We start from the raw sequence: 17051 nt of genomic DNA on the forward strand, positions 1-17051 counted from the left end.
CCTAATAACCTCTCTCCCCTCCCCCAACTCGCCATTACTCACCTCGGAAACCGCCCCAATGTCGCCCCACCGGTCAGCCGCCGCAAGTCTCGCGACGTGGCACGGGAACGCCACCCTCTGGCCCACCCGCCACTCCGCGCCGACAACCCATCTACACGCATCCACCACCACCCCCTCGTCGTCGAGGAGCTCCACCCGCTGCTCTCGCCGGCGAACATGGCCGGGCCGGGGCTCTGGCAGCGCCGTGCAGAAGTCCGGTGCGAAATCGCAGGGGAGGCGTGTATCGCACGGAAACATCCCAAGGTTCTAATCCTTCCCCGGGCAAATGATGCTCCTGCCTGTCTCGTGTCAGAGGAGAAATGTTGAGGACCAGAGAATCAGAATTCAGAACTGCATCTCACTCGTGTATCATTGCATATATAGGAGAGTAAAAATAGGTGTACATGGTATGGTCATTGCTAACATGTGCTCATCGATGATGACGTAAATGTGAGTGACCGGAGCAGACACATGGGATGCTCGGCCCAACATGACCAAAGCCTATCTCTTGGGCAACAAACTTCTAAGCCGGAGGCCCCTGCCTTGGCCCAATGGCGCGCCTCGTCTTGGATTTGTTGTCCGTCGAAGATGCACTTATTCCGGTGCTTCCATACCCACCAAGCAGTGAGGATGATGATGAAGGCGTGGGCCCACCACTCGGCAAAGACCAACCTTGGCGTCGGGATGGCGATTGTGGAGGTGGAGCGGCACCAAGAGAGCACTTCACGTTTTGTAAAGTGGATGGCGATTGTGGAGGTGGAGCGGCATCAGGAGAGCACTTCACGGTCCGGTGCGAAATCGCAGGGGAGGCGTGTATCGCACGGAAACATCCCAAGGTTCTAATCCTTCCCCGGGCAAATGATGCTCCTGCCTGTCTTGTGTCAGAGGAGAAATGTTGAGGACCAGAGAATCAGAATTCAGAACTGCATCTCACTCGTGTATCATTGCATATATAGGAGAGTAAAAATAGGTGTACATGGTATGGTCATTGCTAACATGTGCTCATCGATGATGACGTAAATGTGAGTGACCGGAGCAGACACATGGGATGCTCGGCCCAACATGACCAAAGCCTATCTCTTGGGCAACAAACTTCTAAGCCGGAGGCCCCTGCCTTGGCCCAATGGCGCGCCTCGTCTTGGATTTGTTGTCCGTCGAAGATGCACTTATTCCGGTGCTTCCATACCCACCAAGCAGTGAGGATGATGATGAAGGCGTGGGCCCACCACTCGGCAAAGACCAACCTTGGCGTCGGGATGGCGATTGTGGAGGTGGAGCGGCACCAAGAGAGCACTTCACGTTTTGTAAAGTGGATGGCGATTGTGGAGGTGGAGCGGCATCAGGAGAGCACTTCACGTTCCGTAAAGTTGTGGTTTTTCGGTAATGACGACGTTGTATTGTGGGTTCTATGCATTCTACTCCGGCCGCGACGTTGATATGGGTCCGCCGGCGGGTCCCTAGTGCCTGATCTTCGACATCTCCGGCTGCCCGGCCGACACGTACACGCGTGCATCACCGCGCATGTACGCACGCGTATGTGTGTCCTCGGAGGCCGGCTGCCTGCCTCGACAGAAACAGCTAGCAAGAGAGGCACTCGCCAACCTCTGAGTAATGTTTGATGCAGACCCTGCCGGCATCATGCATCGGTCGCATGCAATCCTTGAATATTCCGCTCCTTCTCATCCTTTCTTCCGGCCTGAAACGTACTTGAGTCATGAGCTCTAGGTAAGTTTCCATCCTATCCACTTTTTTGTAGGAAGCTATCCACGCTAGTACTCCCTCTGTAAACAAATATAAGAGTGTTTAGATCACTATTTTAGTGATCTAAACACTCTTATATTAATTTACGGAGGGAGTATTTATTAGTGATAGTATTGGTTGGATTTTTGTGTCGAGGATCCATTCCATTCACACCTCTCGACCAAAAGCGTACTCCGGCCGGCGAGGTTCCCGTTCCAGTCTCCGGCGAGGGAAGCCGCGGCCTGCTCCTGGTGGCCGTCCTCTTATTTTGCTGGTCGCTTCGTGTTCGTGGTGTAGGGCTCTGTAGGCGGCAGTCGCTTGCTTCATTTGGGCCGTCGACTTGGAGCTAACGTAAGGATTCCTCTGCTCCTCCTTCTGTCCTCCTTTTTTTCAGCTATAGTTTGGTGCTCCGGCAGATTTGCTTTCAGGGCATGATTCCCATTCTCTATTTATCCCCGTATTATTTTCATCCGTTCACCGGCTTGGAGTCTTCTTTGCTCACGGTGTATACTCCCTCCGTCTCAAAATAAGTGTCTCAAACTTAGTATATAATTTTATAATAAAATTAGTACAAAGTTGAGACGCTTATTTTGAGACGGGGGAGTATGTGCTTTTGTTGAGTTAGTTTGTGGGGCCTCTTTTGAGGTTTAGTTGCCGATTTAAGTGAGGCTTTTTTTGAGCCGCGAGCTGGCGACCCTCTTGTTTTCGCCATGCTTGGTGAGGCGGGAATTCTTGACACCACTCCACTCGGATTGCGTGAATCCTCGACAAATCTCTTGGCTAGGCACGACTTAATCAAATATACTTTCGGGAAGTTGTATTAGAGTTGCGACAATTAATTTGAATGGAAGGGAGTAGTGTATATATATATAGCTCATCACAAAAAAATGGAGCAATTAATGCGATTGATAATCCTTATGCATGAGTTAGCCCGTCGTCGAGTAATCATATTGGAGCTACCATTGTATTCCTGCACTTGTTCATCTATTTATATGTTTGCGCCTAATGCACTATCCAACTCATCTCCCCCGATTAGGAGTGTAGTGTGATCATCCATGGGGAAGAAAGGTATAGTTGTGGCGACCACCATCGTCGCCGTGATGACTGTCATCTTCGGAGTCATCGGCGCGGTTTTCTTGGGACTGGTATGCACGCGATATTACCTCTTCCTCGGTTGCAACCTCCGGTCAACCAATAATGTACAATCACTGTGTACAATTATTCATGCAGAGACGCTATGAGGATGACCGCAGCGTGTGTAAGTACGCGCGATCGCCGGCGACGGCTTGCGGCGTCGTGGCGGCCGTGCTGGCGCTAACGACACAGATTCTCGCCAGCGTGGCCATCGGCTGCTGTGGGGCATGGCAGAATCCCAAGAGGGCCAATCGCATCGCCGCCGTCGTTTTCTACGTCATCTCATGGTATGTAAATAATTTTGTCGCTGAAACCTCCATATCTCAACTACTTTCTGTCAGTAGTCAAGGAACATATCATCTTCGGGCAAAAAAATACTGTCACTAAAGTTAATATTAAATGTTTTTTTAGAAAAGGGAGGAAATTCCACCATGGGCGCTAAACTTGAAACCTAGGAACACAACAGTCCAGTAGATAGAAAATCACGCTATGTTAGAAGTGTCACATATGATAAATATTGAGGTGAATGGGAGAGAAACGGGAGAAAAGGTCTTCTTTCTCCTAATTACGAGATGATTTCTTAGCAACAATATCTCTCATTACATATTTATGCATAACCTGTTGTACACCATCTTATTGTCATATCAAGACTACTTGATGAATTTAAGATAAGATTACTTTATCAACCACTCTACATGCCCTTAGGCATGCAACTCACAATTCAAATCGCTACATGTCAACCTAATTTGCCACGGTGAATGTTGAGGTTGTCGTGTCGATGTCATGTATGCATCATGATCATATGGCTGCCACGGCCGTGAGTCAAAATTATGTGGTGCAGGCTCTGTCGTGCTGGAAGGCAACAGGGAACCAGGAGAAAGTTCGTTCGCTACGGTTTTCAAAAAAATGCACCTTTGTTTAAAATTTGCAGACTAAAGTTCAACAAGATTTATGTACACTTGGTGGATTGTTTGTTTAAGTAGTATTTATTCATGTGGTCTCTATGCCATTCATGTATACTTGCAGGATCCTAGTGATCATAGCGGTGTTGGTGTTTCTGGGAGGCGCCCTATTAGGGATTGAAGGATATACAGAGAAAGTTATTGGGAAAACTATTGAGAATGGTAGCTGTGTTGGAGGTGTCGGAGGTGAAGGAGTTTTCGTGGACGCGACATTCCTGTTTCTTGTAGTTGTCGCCCTTGAGGTCTCCTCGTATCTTCTTATTCAGAAAGATGAGCACCACCAAGCAGCCGCAAGCGATAATCCTCCTTCGATACCAACCGCTACATCTCCTTTGGCAACAACAGCTTCTTCTAAAGATGATGCCCACGCCTCCGCTCCCGCACCAGCAAATCAAGTCTGACGTTAGCTCGCAACTATGGAACAGTTGTCTTTGCCTTCCAAAAGGAGGAACATGCTTTCTGGACCGTTGTAAGTGGAAGGCACTCGTTGCGGCCTTTCGATCCAAAATACTTTGTGGTTTTAGTCCAAATTCAAACCAAAACCAGAAGAAATATTTTGAAAGGAGGGAGTACATGTTTATCATATTTAAGTACATAATGAAATTGTCTTCTTAATATGTGTTTTGAGGGCTATTTTATGTCATATGGATTGTGCAATTTCATATACAATAGAAATTATTTTCTATACTCGTTTAACACTTCTCAAATACATGATAAATATTGTTTTAGCTTATGTTTGATGTGTCCTTTTTCGGTATAGACTTTACATTTTTCGTATACATAAGAATTTTTTCTGATATACTATAACATTTTTCAAATACTCCCTTCGTCTCATATTAATTGATGCTAAAACAGATATATCTAGAAGCACTTGAATGCTAGATACACAATTAACATTTTTCAGATATATGTTTTGATGTCTAATTTTTTTTATACATAGCGTACATGTTTTTTATACATAAGAAACATTCTTGAAGTAATTCCTTGTGAAATATATGTATTTTTATGTTTCAAATGTGAAAAAATAGGAAAAAAATGCAAGAAAGTAGACTAAGTTAACGAACGGAAAAAGAATAGAACCAATTGTGCTGTTGGGACGGTACATGACCACGCCACTTCAGGCAACGCGATGGTCTATCTCACTATAAGGGAGTTATAGATGCGCGCCTACCCTGGAGGGAGGGACTATATCCCGCTTAGTTTGAGACCTAAGGCATTTCCTATTCGACGCCTTCAGAACCCGTTAAAGTGCATGTCGTTAACTGGTGCAAAAGACGCTCTTACCTGGGCCAGTTGATCTATGTCTGGAACGAGAGAGAACTCTTGCCTTCGTTTTTCTTTCTTCAATTATGGTTTTTTCTTTCTTCGCATTTTTTCCCTTTTTCTTTGTTCTGTACTCTTTTCCTTTTTATTTGGTTCTACTTTTCGTTTTACTTTTTCCTTTTTTCTTGAGAAATGCACGAATGTTAAATGTGATGAACTTTAAAAAAAATCAATGAACTTTGTTTTCAAGTTCATGATTTTTTTCAAAATTTGTCAACGTTTTTAACAAACCAATGACCTTTTTCCAAAATCACAAACTTTTATTGAATTCATGATTTTTTTTCCAACTGCATACACTTTTTGAATTCGTGAACTTTTTTCGTATTTTTAATATATTTTTTAATTACGCAACGAGTATGTATGTAAAATAGAGGATGGAGCACGAGAGCAAAAAGTAGTGTCCATTCGTCTGAGTGGAGTTTCCAGCCAACCAAACGAGAAGGGCAGAGAAAGAGAGAACAAAACGTAAACGATCGTATATAGCCAGCCAAACTAGCTGACTATGCATGGTGAACGTAGCCATACGTGGATCTACTAGAGCACGTCGACGTTGATGGGTGAGCCGGGCCGTCGCTCTCGTTGGTGACCTCGTCTTGCCTGAGCCTCCAGCGGGCGGCTCATCTGCTGAAGAGGAAAAATCCATCACAAATGGGCTGGATGGGTGGATAATTACCAGCTTAGTTAGTCTTAAAGCGAGGAGACCCGTGGAGGCTCTCGTGTTTTTACGGAGAGGCACAAACTCATCTTCGTCGCAGAACGTGGGACACAATGAAAAATCTGTCTGCCCTCCAAAATATGCCATGATTGTGCATCGGGGACTTCAACGAGGTTCTCCGCTATGATGAACACAAGGGGATTGGACAGAGAAGTCAAACTCAGATTCAAGGTTTTCGCGACGCGGTAGATGTGTGTGGCATGATTGATCTTGGCTACCAGGGTCGTAAGTGGATTTTCGAAAAGAAGGTCACCGGTGGATCATATACCAGAGTCAGGCTAGACAGGGCCTTAGGCACGCCCGAGTGGTGTGCTCGCTTTCCACTAGCAGTGGTCGATCACTTAACAGCAGCGACATTTGACCACTCTCCTATCAATCTCACTTTGGCTCCAGTGGATAGAAGGAAGCAGGGAGACAAACCGTTTCGGTATGAATGTATGTGGGACACGCATCCCGAGTTGATCCCTACAGTCCAGCATGCATGGTAGGCGAATGGCCCAAATCTAACGGCGACAAAAGTTCGAGCAAATTTGCAATCCCTGTCCAATAACTTGGGGGAGTGGAGCAAGTCAACTTTTGGGAGTGTCAAGTCAGAGATAAGGAGGTTGAAGAAAGATTTGGAGCGGCTCAGGAGCGATCCAGCGAGGACTGCACCTAGTCATGTTGAGATCAAAACAAATGATCGTTTGATTGAGCTGTATCTTCGGGAAGAAATAATGTGGCGCCAACGTTCACGGATGGCCTGGTTGTCGGAGGGGGATAGAAACACGCATTTTTTTCACCTCCGAGCTTCAAATAGAAGGTGCAAGAACCTGATAAAATCACTGCAGAAGCAAGATGGGCAGCTTACGGAGGAGTTATTGGAGATGCAGCAAATGGCACTGGACTTTTATAAAGCCTTATACACTTCGGAAGGGGTGGAAGGGCTGGATGATGTGCTTCAACATGTCCCCTCGAGGGTAACAGATGCGATGAATGAGGCTTTGTTGGCGCCGTACAAGGAGGAAGAAGTCAAGAACGCACTCTTCCAGATGTTTCCTACAAAGGCTCTGGGGCCGGATGGGTTTCCTGCGCACTTCTTTCAGCGGCATTGGGATATTTGTGGTGCGGCGGTGACACGGGCTGTTCTGAGTATAGTTCGAGGAGAAGAGAGCCCTGAGTGCGTGAATGACACTGTTTTGGTATTAATCCCCAAGGTATCAAAACCAACTCTTTTGTCTCAATTTCGACCTATCAGTCTATGCAATGTCTTTTAGAAGATAGCTTCAAAGATTCTAGCTAATCGGCTGAAGTTAATACTTCCTGATGTTATTTCTGAAGAGCAATCAGCCTTTGTGCCTGGCCGGCTTATTTCTGATAATATTATCTCAGCATATGAGTGTTTGCACTTTATGAAAAGGAATAAGTCAAAGAACAATAACTATTGTGCTCTCAAGCTTGACATGATGAAGGTGTATGATCGAGTGGAGTGGAACTACCTGGAATCTATAATGAGGAAACTCGGCTTTGCAGCATCATGGGTTACCACTGTCATGACCATGGTGAGAACAGTTTCTTTTTCGGTAATGTTTAACGGATGCAAATCACAAGAGTTTTTACCATCCAGAGGTATTCGTCAGGGAGACCCTATCTCTCCATACCTATTCTTGTTGGCAGCAGAGGGCCTTTTGTGCCTGTTAAAATCTCAGAATGGATCATCCCAGCTCAGTGGCATCAAGGTGGCTCTATCGGCTCCGTCGGTGAACCATCTTTTATTCGAGGATGATAGCCTGCTGTTCTTCAGGGCTACTGTTGATGGAGCAGAAAAAGTGTCACACCTTTTGGATACTTATTGTTTGTCCTCGGGCCAGAGGATCAACAAGGAAAAATCTTCGATTTTCTTCAGCAAAGGATGCCCACAGATTGTTAGAGATGCAATGAAGGAAAGTCTCCAGGTTCCTAACGAGTCTTTAAGTGACAGATATCTTGGCATGCCCACGGATGTTGGACATGCAAAAAAGGGCACCTTCAAGCACTTGAGCGACAGGTGTGGGACAAGGTGAAAGGCTGGATGGGCAAGTGCCTGTCTACAGGGGGTAAGGAGGTGCTGATCAAGTCGGTTGCACAGGCTATTCCGGTTTACTCTATGTCATGTTTCAAGCTCCCCAGAGGCTTATGTGAACATATAAATTCTATCATCCGCAAGTTCTGGTGGGGCTGCAAGGAAGGGCAACGAAAGCCGGCTTGGGTATCATGGGAAGTAATGATGAGGCCAAAGTATTTGGGAGGAATGGGTTTCAGAGACCTTGAGCTTTTTAATCTAGCATTGTTAGCTAGACAGGCGTGGAGGGTGCTGCACGATCCTTCATCACTGAGCGCTAGGATCCTCAAGGCGTCTTATTTCCCAAATGTGGAGTTTCTTATGGCGGAGTTGGGTTCATGTCCTTCGCAGATTTGGCGAGCCATCCTAGAGGGGCGAGACATTCTAAAACGGGGCATAATCAGGAGGATTGGCAATGGTCACACAACGAACATATGGGATCATAACTGGATACCGAAGGAGGGATCACTGCGGCCAATTGTATCTCGGGTCCTAGACCCACCACAGTTAGTGTCGGAGCTACTCCAACCAGCAACGGGATCATGGAATGAGAACCTTGTTCGTGAAGTATTCTTGCCTACAGACGCCGAGGCAATCCTGCGGATTCCTGTTTGCACGACTAATGTTGAGGGTTTTTGGGCATGGCATCCGGAGAAGAAGGGTCGTTTTACAGTGAGCTCGGCTTATAAGTTCATGATCGAGACGAAAATTTCTCGGGAAAACTGGCTTGAAGGGAGGAGTGGATCCTCAAGCAACGATAGAGAAGAGCGGGACTGGACCTCGCTTTGGTCGTTGAAGGTGCCATCAAAGGTCAGAATCTTCCTATGGTGACTTGCCCGCCACTCACTCCCAACGATGGATGTTTTGAACAAGAGAAACATGGCAACACGCGATGCTTGTCCGTTGTGTGGCTCTCCAGACTCATGGCGGCACGCTCTAGTGTCGTGCACGTCGGCACGCTGTACGTGGGCGCTATCGGACGCGGCCCTGGTGGCACATATGGCGGAGATCGAGGAACCCAGCGCCAAGAACCCCATATGGCGGAGAACGTACGGAGCAAAATGGGTGAATCTACATTGTAAACTACGTCTATATACATCCGTATGTACTCCCAATTGAGATTTCTAGAAAGACTTATTTTTAGGAACGGAGGGAGTATTAAGCAGAGGCAATGGAACCCTGACTTCATCGTCCCAGTGAAATGGCAAGAATCTACACAACAACACGCCTTTTTTTTGGATGGGCAATTCAAGGCGCTTTCAAAAAATATTATTGATAATGTTTGTGCGGGTGAAAGAGTGATAACATCGTTGCTCCAGTCCAATTGCAGCCTCTTTACCGAAGTCTTTGGAGTATTTCTTCGAGCAGAGATTGACGCTGTGAAGAAGGTGTTTTCAAGAGATTTCATTGTAATTCTTAGTCATAGGAGTTATTTTGTATTTTCTTGGATGTTAGGTCCAAATTAATGTACCTGTAATTGTTATGAGTATGAATAAAATTACATGTGTTTCTCAAAAAAGAAGCAAAGTAGTTGTCTGCCTCAACCAAAAATGCGCAAAACTGTTGTTGCACGATCCGCCACTTTCTTTTTTTGCTAATGAATAACTTGTAGTTGAAGATAGCTCAACTGCATTGAGAGGGCCAGAGTCAAACCAAGTCATGGTTCTACCTTCTGACCTAGTAAAATTTGCTAAGCTATCGCTAACCTGATACGTCTTCAACATATCTACTTTTCCAAACACTTTTGCCCTTGTTTTGGACTCTAACTTGCATGATTTGAATGAAACTAACCCGGACTGACGCTGTTTTCAGCAGAACTGCCATGGTGTTGTTTACACGAGGCGTCGCGCCGGGTTTGCCAAGTCCGGGGATACGTCGTAGAGGAAGGCACATGTCAGTGTTGCCAGCACCGGGCATGTGTAGAGGAAGGCACATGTCAGTGTTGCCAGCACCGGTCATGCGTAGATTGCTATGGATATTTTAATTATGGGTTGCTACTTGCTAGAACGTGTGGATGCAGCGCAATGATAAAATCTTCAAGAATGAAACCCTCAAGGATTAACTCTTGGCGACTCAGACTGAAGCAAGATCTTATTCTTATTGCATTAAAAAATGATAGTGGCTGTAAAGTCTGAAATCAGCTAAAGATATTGTAGATGACAGCTCAAGAGCTGCCACCAAATACAAAAATGATTGCGCATGCTTCTTCATAAATACAGATTAAGTTCATCAAACAGAGTTGCACGCCCTCAGCCGGGCATAAAACCCAAAATTCTTCAATATTATGATACAATATACAGAGCATCAAATGAGAAGAATTCCTAAGAAATTGATCATATCCACGATTTCGTATCAAGATTTCACAACTGAACATATCAAGTGATAATGTGATACTAATGTATGATATTATGCAATGTGGATGCAGTAACTAAAGTAGTATCATGCGTTATTTTGATACTAGCCCATGATACTATGCATTGTGGGTGGCCTTACTTCCTGTTTGTCCAAACTTGGAACGCTGCCCTAAACAAAAATTGCACCCCAATAACTATGATGATGCTTCACTTGGATTTTCTAACTAATGCGTGATGTATACTATACTTGTATGTATGACCTATACTGACGTACATTTACACAAGCTGACGGACAGATAAACGGGTTAGTTAGTGGTTAGTTCATCAATGCGCTATCGCCGGACCTCTTCTTTGCAGTCCAGAGGAAAGCGATGGATCTCACGGAATCCCGCAGACGGCTAACAGGGAGTCCCTCCAGAGTAGGGTGACACAGATCCCTTCCGGGCTCTTGTTCCTTGCAGGTTTGTTCTCCGTTGGGCTCGCTCGAGCTACGACCTTCATCTTGGTCCTCGTCATTCCGGACGGTCAGGATTTTCTCCAGCTTTATATCTTCATCAGGGAACTGGCGATACGCGGAACGGAGTCCATGGTGAATATGTTCCATTCTTCCTGACCTTTCGTCTTCCCTGTCCAAGTCGATTAAGTCCTGCGCGGTCGGAACGGAACACACCCGATCAGTGGAACAGGATAACAAAACTCACCAGTCCCCACTAATTTGGAGTATTATGGAAATAATAATACGAACCTGTGTGGGAAAAGTTTTGAATAGAGGAAGAAACCGGGTTCTGCAGTACTGATTGAATGAAAGAATAAAGAATATAGGAGGTATGGTGAAGCCTGCAGCTACTGGTGATTTTTTTAGGCCAAATACGCCGAAGCAGATGATCTGGGTGAGCACGAGAGAGAACATCACCGTGTTGTGTGCAATTGGCCAATACAAACCACCACTGTCATATCTCATCCGGTAAACGTTGAGTAGCTAAAAACAAATACAAAAATGGCAGATCATTAGCATACAGAGCCAATAGGGTTCAAATAACAAAATTAGTTTTTTTTCAAGTATTTGCCATCAAGAGCATGTGCTTAATTTTTCCTATTTTATATCCGCAGATAGCACTTTAAGCTGCTAAACAATGTTCACCTGTAACTGTAATGGCAACAAAGTTCTAAGAAAATAGAATGCAACATAGCAACCGTCCTGGAATTATTAGTACTGTAGAAGCCATCTCCAGTTTCTCTCTCACCTGATTGCGGTATACGACATAACCCAGGAAGAAGTAGACTAGCAGAAAAGGTAGGATCAAGGGTGCCAGTACAGAGCATGAGAAGCCCAACAGGCCAAACAACATAACTTTTGGTACTTCTGTGTGATACGGAAACGTGGGGACGAACGCTGTATCTTCTTTCATTCTCAGAACATACTTTATTATAAAGTTATAGATCAGACCAAAGAGTTGCATAAGTTCAGACGATAAACTGGCCCATCCTGAAGTCAGAACATAGGTGATGAAGAATGTAGTCTGAAATCACATATTTACAGAATTACTGTATTTGTTTAAGAAATTTAAAGGAAGGACAAATATATTATTACTATTGACCTTCGATAAACAGCATGAAAGACAAGTTAGGACTAACCTGCCCAGGTATGACACCAGCTAGCTGGACAGCGATGTCCTTTGTGGTTGAAGAAGAATTCAATTGGCTTATGACAGCACCAGATGCTAAATTAACAAAGAACACATTCCAAATGAAGAAGTACAGCACTTTAGAGCAAGCACTCCTCTTCCTTTCACTGTGAGATGTAGGCCCCTCCAATGTCGAAAACAATATCATTATTGGCGAAACGGTGTACAGGAATAGTAGCAGTATGACACTCGGAAGGTATCCAGTTATTATTTGGCTTATGTATGGCCTGCACATGAAAGGGTGGTCACTAGAGGCCAACTACAAATGAAGAACAAGCCATGTGTTCAAGATACATCAGAGGGTAGAATGTGTTAATCAGTCTAAATACCAATGATTTTGCATGGTGTTTCAAGTTCCAACTTTAAAATGAGACCTGATGCATACTGGAGTCTACGAGTCAGCGGGTATGAAGATGAGCTTAGAGAGGTCAGTTCCAGTACAACATGGGTACTTACTGCTTTAATAACCCATTAAGAAAAGGAAGCTTCCGATGCACCTGATCAAGCTGGGACAGACCTTGTATAAATGTCACTGGTAGCAAAAATAAGACCGAAAAAACAAGAGAACCTAGAAGCGTAGCTATCCGTCGAATCCAAAGCTGCTTATAGGGAAGCCAAATGTTTGACCAATACACATTATCTGGCTCTGGAGCTAGATCGGTAACCCACTTCGTAGGGTTCGAAGTCTGAAGTGCTTGTGAAGCAAGAAGTGCGCCATACCGAGTTTTGAAAAATACAAAAGCAGCCGCACATTCCTGTAAATAGTTCCAGGACCGACGTTACTGATTTTATACTTACTGATGAACTCAGTGACACAATCAATATTTGCAAAATTGCAAAGCAAACCTCGTTATCTATGTTCTTTGCAACTTCGTCAGTCGGTAACAACTGGAAAGAATTTGAAGAAGCTCCACAAACACAACACGGGTATGTAATTGCTTTGCGGCTCTGATCTAGAGTTGTGTCTGTGGAAGTGGAATGGTCCAACTTTCCACATGCCTTCTTCGCACCAGTCTGCAGCATATTAAACAGTTTTACTCCAAAAGCAGAAAGCAAAATACTAATATGCAGATAAAAGGTACAGATCCAAATCAAACGATTTGAGATCAACTCACTAATTCACAGAGCAAGCAAATATATCACATGGAAAGGAATCAGCAAATATTGCAGTTACCTTTGCAGATAAAAAGTATAAATCAAACACGAATGATTTCAGATCATTTCACTAATTCATGGAAAAGACAGAAAAATATCATATGAAAGGAATGTGCAGCATCATAAATAGCTATCCCTTATACGCCATAGTGATTATAAAACCACAAGAAAAGTAAGCCTAAGACTAACAACATTAAATCATAAAAATACTACGGTAGCAATTATTTTGCATTCTCACTCATCCCCCACCTTCCAAACAAATAGAAATGTTGTATGAGAAATGCTTACCATTATCTTCTGAACTTTCCCAGCCTTGTAAACAACTTGATGGAATAGGTAACTTGATGCATGATACTTGGTGAAGAAATCATCAACGTCACTACTGCACGATTCGTTTGCTGTCTTTGGTATTCCGCGAACAAGCACAGTAAATTGGCCTGGATTTAGTGTTGTGCGTTTAAGGTGAAGGAGCCTCAGCCTAGCAATGTGCTTATACTCCTGAAAGATTGGGTAGAGAAACAACATTACATGTGATCCTCAATATGAGGATACAGAATACTCTGTACTTTTTATGAGCAAAAAACTTACAATATGTAGGAGAAAGCAAGCTACTCCAGATATTATGTAGAGGACTAAAGAATGAACCCAAAGCCTGCAATACAACCAGCACACGTATGAATGTTGCGCCACCATACAATTTCAGCCTTGATAAAACCACCTTATGATAAACTCAGAACAAATTGTTCAGCTCACCATCTTGATTGCACTTCCACATTCTGAACTGTGAACATATGCAATTGTTCTGAAGGAATCTCAAGGTGATGCGTCTTTCGTCCGAAATAATGCACTGGAAGAATTCCAAAAAGGCACAGGATGGCAGCTAGGGAAAAGATGCGTATGCTGCAGAAAAAAAAATGAATGTATCATCAGTTTGCGAATTTGGAATCTGACGTCCGTTAAACAGATAGAAAAAGGATGTCAAGACGAGAACTCGGAGTACCTGAACACTAGTATTCTGTTGAAAGCAATAGCATCCAGCCCAGCAGCTGCCAAGAGATCTTCCTCGGTACACTGCAGGGCCTTGACGATCCAGCCGGTGGATGGAACAAACCTCTCCAAGATGAAGGCCTCTCGGAGCAGTCTATTCTCCTCGGCGATCCTCCGGCCGAAGTAGACCCTGACAAATGCTGGCTGCTTTCTGAGAACGGAATAGAGGGACCACAGGAGCACGCAGATCCCAATGTTGATGCCCGCAGAGGTCATGAGCGCGCTGATCTTCATGGCTTCCTATCCTATCAGACCAGCCACGGACAAGAAACAGGGCACATGTCATCTAAGCATCATCCTTGATGTCCTCGGGACCTACAGGTACAGGAAGATGAAGATATTGCTTAACAGTAGTAGACACTGAAGTAGTCTAAAGCCTAAACTGCACAAGTTCCAGATGAAGCAAAAAGCTGCTCAACGTGGTAGTGTGACAAGACCATAGTTAACAAGGCGTGCCTGGGCGATACCAGCGCGTATTACGCGCATAATTACGGTTAAGCGTGTGCTTTTGTCAGAAAAGCACAATTAACTCCTAGTGATGTTTTCTTTTTTTCAAACTTTGGATGTATCAGTTAACTGAGATTACCAAAGATCCCCCTCTAAGTGGCTACAGAATCCGAGCACCGCCCCCCTGGCTCGATACAACAACAACAACAACAAAGCCTTTAGTCCCAAACAAGTTGGGGTAGGCTAGAGGTGAAACCCATAAGATCTCGCAACCAACTCATGGCTCTGGCACATGGATAGCAAGCTTCCACGCACCCCTGTCCATAGCTAGCTCTTTGTCGATACTCCAATCCTTCAGGTCTCTCTTAACGGACTCCTCCCATGTCAAAATCGGTCGACCCCGCCCTCTCTTGACATTCTCCGCACGCTTTAGCCGTCCGCTATGCACTGGAGCTTCTGGAGGCCTGCGCTGAATATGCCCAAACCATCTCAAACGATGTTGGACAAGCTTCTCCTCAATTGGTGCTACCCCAACTCTATCTCGTATATCATCATTCCGGACTCGATCCTTCCTCGTGTGGCCACACATCCATCTCAACATACGCATCTCCGCCACACCTAACTGTTGAACATGTCGCCTTTTAGTCGGCCAACACTCCGCGCCATACAACATTGCGGGTCGAACCGCCGTCCTGTAGAACTTGCCTTTTAGCTTTTGTGGCACTCTCTTGTCACAGAGAATGCCAGAAGCTTGGCGCCACTTCATCCATCCGGCTTTGATTCGATGGTTCACATCTTCATCAATACCCCCATCCTCCTGCAACATTGACCCCAAATACCGAAAGGTGTCCTTCCGAGGTACCACCTGGCCATCAAGGCTAACCTCCTCCTCCTCACAGCTAGTAGTACTGAAACCGCACATCATGTACTCGGTTTTAGTTCTACTAAGCCTAAACCCTTTCGATTCCAAGGTTTGTCCATAACTCTAACTTCCTATTTACCCCCGTCCGACTATCGTCAACTAGCACCACATCATCCGCAAAGAGCATACACCATGGGATATCTCCTTGTATACCCCTTGTGACCTCATCCATCACCAAAGCAAAAAGATAAGGGCTCAAAGCTGACCCCTGATGCAGTCCTATCTTAATCGGGAAGTCATCAGTGTCGACATCACTTGTTCGAACACTTGTCACAACATTATTGTACATGTCCTTGATGAGGGTAATGTACTTTGCTGGGACTTTGTGTTTCTCCAAGGCCCACCACATGACATTCCGCGGTATCTTATCATAGGCCTTCTCCAAGTCAATGAACACCATATGCAAGTCCTTCTTATGCTCCCTATATCTCTCCATAAGTTGTCGTACCAAGAAAATGGCTTCCATGGTCGACCTCCCAGGCATGAAACCAAACTGATTTTTGGTCACGCTTGTCATTCTTCTTAAGCGGTGCTCAATGACTCTCTCCCATAGCTTCATTGTATGGCTCATCAGCTTAATTCCACGGTAATTAGTACAACTCTGAACATCCCCCTTGTTCTTGAAGATTGGTACTAATATACTCCCCCCTGGCTCGATCAAAGCACAAATTCCATCAGATATGAACTGGAGGAATCCAAGCTGTCCCGCTGACTCATGTCATGTAAGCATATACAGAAGCATCATTCTTGATGTCCTCAGCACCTACAGATACAGAAAGATGAGGATATTGCTTAACAGTACTAGTGACAGATGTAGTCTAAAGTCTAAACTTCACAAGTTCCAGATGAAAAGTGTTTAGTGTGACAAGACAATAGTTAAAAAGGTGTAGCAAACCCCCTAGCGCTTTTGCGGTTAAGCCTGCGCCTTTTGTCAGAAAAGCGCAAGGCGGTGGGAAAAGCACAATCAACTCCTAGTGCTGTTTTTTCAGCTTTGGATGTATCAGTTGGCTGAGATTACCAAAGATTCACCTCTAAGTGTCTACCGAATCCGAGCACCGTCCCCCCTGGATCGATCAAAGCACACATTATCTAGCACAACATGGTAATATCGCATACTCGGAGCACAAATTCCATGAGATAATATTTTTTGCGGCAAATTCTGAGCAAAAATTCCATGGGATGATTTTTCTGAGCACAGATTCCATGAGATATGAACGGGAGGAATCCGAGGTGTCCGGCTGAGTTTAACAGCTAGTGGGCTATATATTGGACCAAAAGTAGTGAACAGGAACGCTTCAAAATCAGATTCGACCAACTTGGAGGCTAACAATTTTACTACTAGAAACAAGATGGAAACTTCCAACATCTGAACAAAATGCCGAGAACACTTGAGACGAATTCAATCTGCCGCTCTGATGGAAGTAGCAGAAGAACAAGAGCAGAAAAAA

General features: G+C 44.7%; 2 protein-coding genes across 8 annotated transcripts; one reads left to right on the forward strand and one right to left on the reverse strand.

The window, feature by feature from the left end:
• The first annotated feature begins 1643 nt into the window (after positions 1 to 1643).
• Positions 1644 to 4492, forward strand: LOC119307038. Of its 4 annotated transcripts, none has more exons than XM_037583116.1 (5): positions 1644 to 1764; positions 1936 to 2130; positions 2816 to 2924; positions 3010 to 3200; positions 3940 to 4492. In XM_037583116.1, exons 3-5 carry the CDS (start codon positions 2835 to 2837, stop codon positions 4274 to 4276), a joined length of 618 nt encoding a protein of 205 aa, XP_037439013.1. In that variant the 5' UTR covers positions 1644 to 1764; positions 1936 to 2130; positions 2816 to 2834; the 3' UTR covers positions 4277 to 4492. The 4 variants fall into 4 exon arrangements, with proteins under 4 accessions (XP_037439013.1, XP_037439015.1, XP_037439016.1 ...); XM_037583118.1 differs by having other exon boundaries at positions 1646 to 1764; positions 2077 to 2130; XM_037583119.1 differs by having other exon boundaries at positions 1646 to 1764; positions 2077 to 2130; positions 2824 to 2924.
• A 5683-nt stretch (positions 4493 to 10175) lies between these two features.
• Positions 10176 to 16078, reverse strand: LOC119307039 (CSC1-like protein RXW8). 4 transcript variants are annotated; one of them, XM_037583121.1, is made up of 11 exons: positions 16052 to 16078; positions 14188 to 14549; positions 13941 to 14087; positions 13776 to 13839; positions 13476 to 13685; positions 12879 to 13046; positions 12489 to 12787; positions 11983 to 12259; positions 11592 to 11867; positions 11093 to 11326; positions 10176 to 10993 (listed from the first exon to the last, which is right to left on the reverse strand). In XM_037583121.1, the coding sequence occupies exons 2-11, from the start codon at positions 14466 to 14468 to the stop codon at positions 10664 to 10666; spliced, it is 2286 nt and encodes a 761-aa protein (XP_037439018.1). In that variant the 5' UTR covers positions 14469 to 14549; positions 16052 to 16078; the 3' UTR covers positions 10176 to 10663. The 4 variants fall into 4 exon arrangements, with proteins under 4 accessions (XP_037439018.1, XP_037439019.1, XP_037439017.1 ...); XM_037583122.1 differs by lacking the exon at positions 16052 to 16078 and adding an exon at positions 14997 to 15015; XM_037583120.1 differs by lacking the exon at positions 16052 to 16078 and adding an exon at positions 14821 to 14869.
• Between the last annotated feature and the right edge of the window lie 973 nt (positions 16079 to 17051).

The sequence above is a fragment of the Triticum dicoccoides genome, chromosome 5B (assembly GCF_002162155.2).
Source record: "Triticum dicoccoides isolate Atlit2015 ecotype Zavitan chromosome 5B, WEW_v2.0, whole genome shotgun sequence".
NCBI lineage: Eukaryota > Viridiplantae > Streptophyta > Magnoliopsida > Poales > Poaceae > Triticum > Triticum dicoccoides.

What these genes read in the sequence shown, in the direction of transcription:
- LOC119307038 (XM_037583116.1), top strand. Translation starts at nt 2,835, where the DNA reads ATGGGGAAGAAAGGTATAGTTGTGGCGACCACCATCGTCGCCGTGATG. An exon ending in GCGCGGTTTTCTTGGGACTG is followed by an intron (nt 2,925 to 3,009) that starts GTATGCACGCGA and finishes TTATTCATGCAG; the next exon opens with AGACGCTATGAGGATGACCG. An exon ending in GTTTTCTACGTCATCTCATG is followed by an intron (nt 3,201 to 3,939) that starts GTATGTAAATAA and finishes GTATACTTGCAG; the next exon opens with GATCCTAGTGATCATAGCGG.
- LOC119307039 (XM_037583121.1), bottom strand. Translation starts at nt 14,468, where the DNA reads ATGAAGATCAGCGCGCTCATGACCTCTGCGGGCATCAACATTGGGATC. An exon ending in GGAAAGTTCAGAAGATAATG is followed by an intron (nt 13,047 to 13,475) that starts GTAAGCATTTCT and finishes AATATGCTGCAG; the next exon opens with ACTGGTGCGAAGAAGGCATG. An exon ending in CAAAGAACATAGATAACGAG is followed by an intron (nt 12,788 to 12,878) that starts GTTTGCTTTGCA and finishes AACTATTTACAG; the next exon opens with GAATGTGCGGCTGCTTTTGT.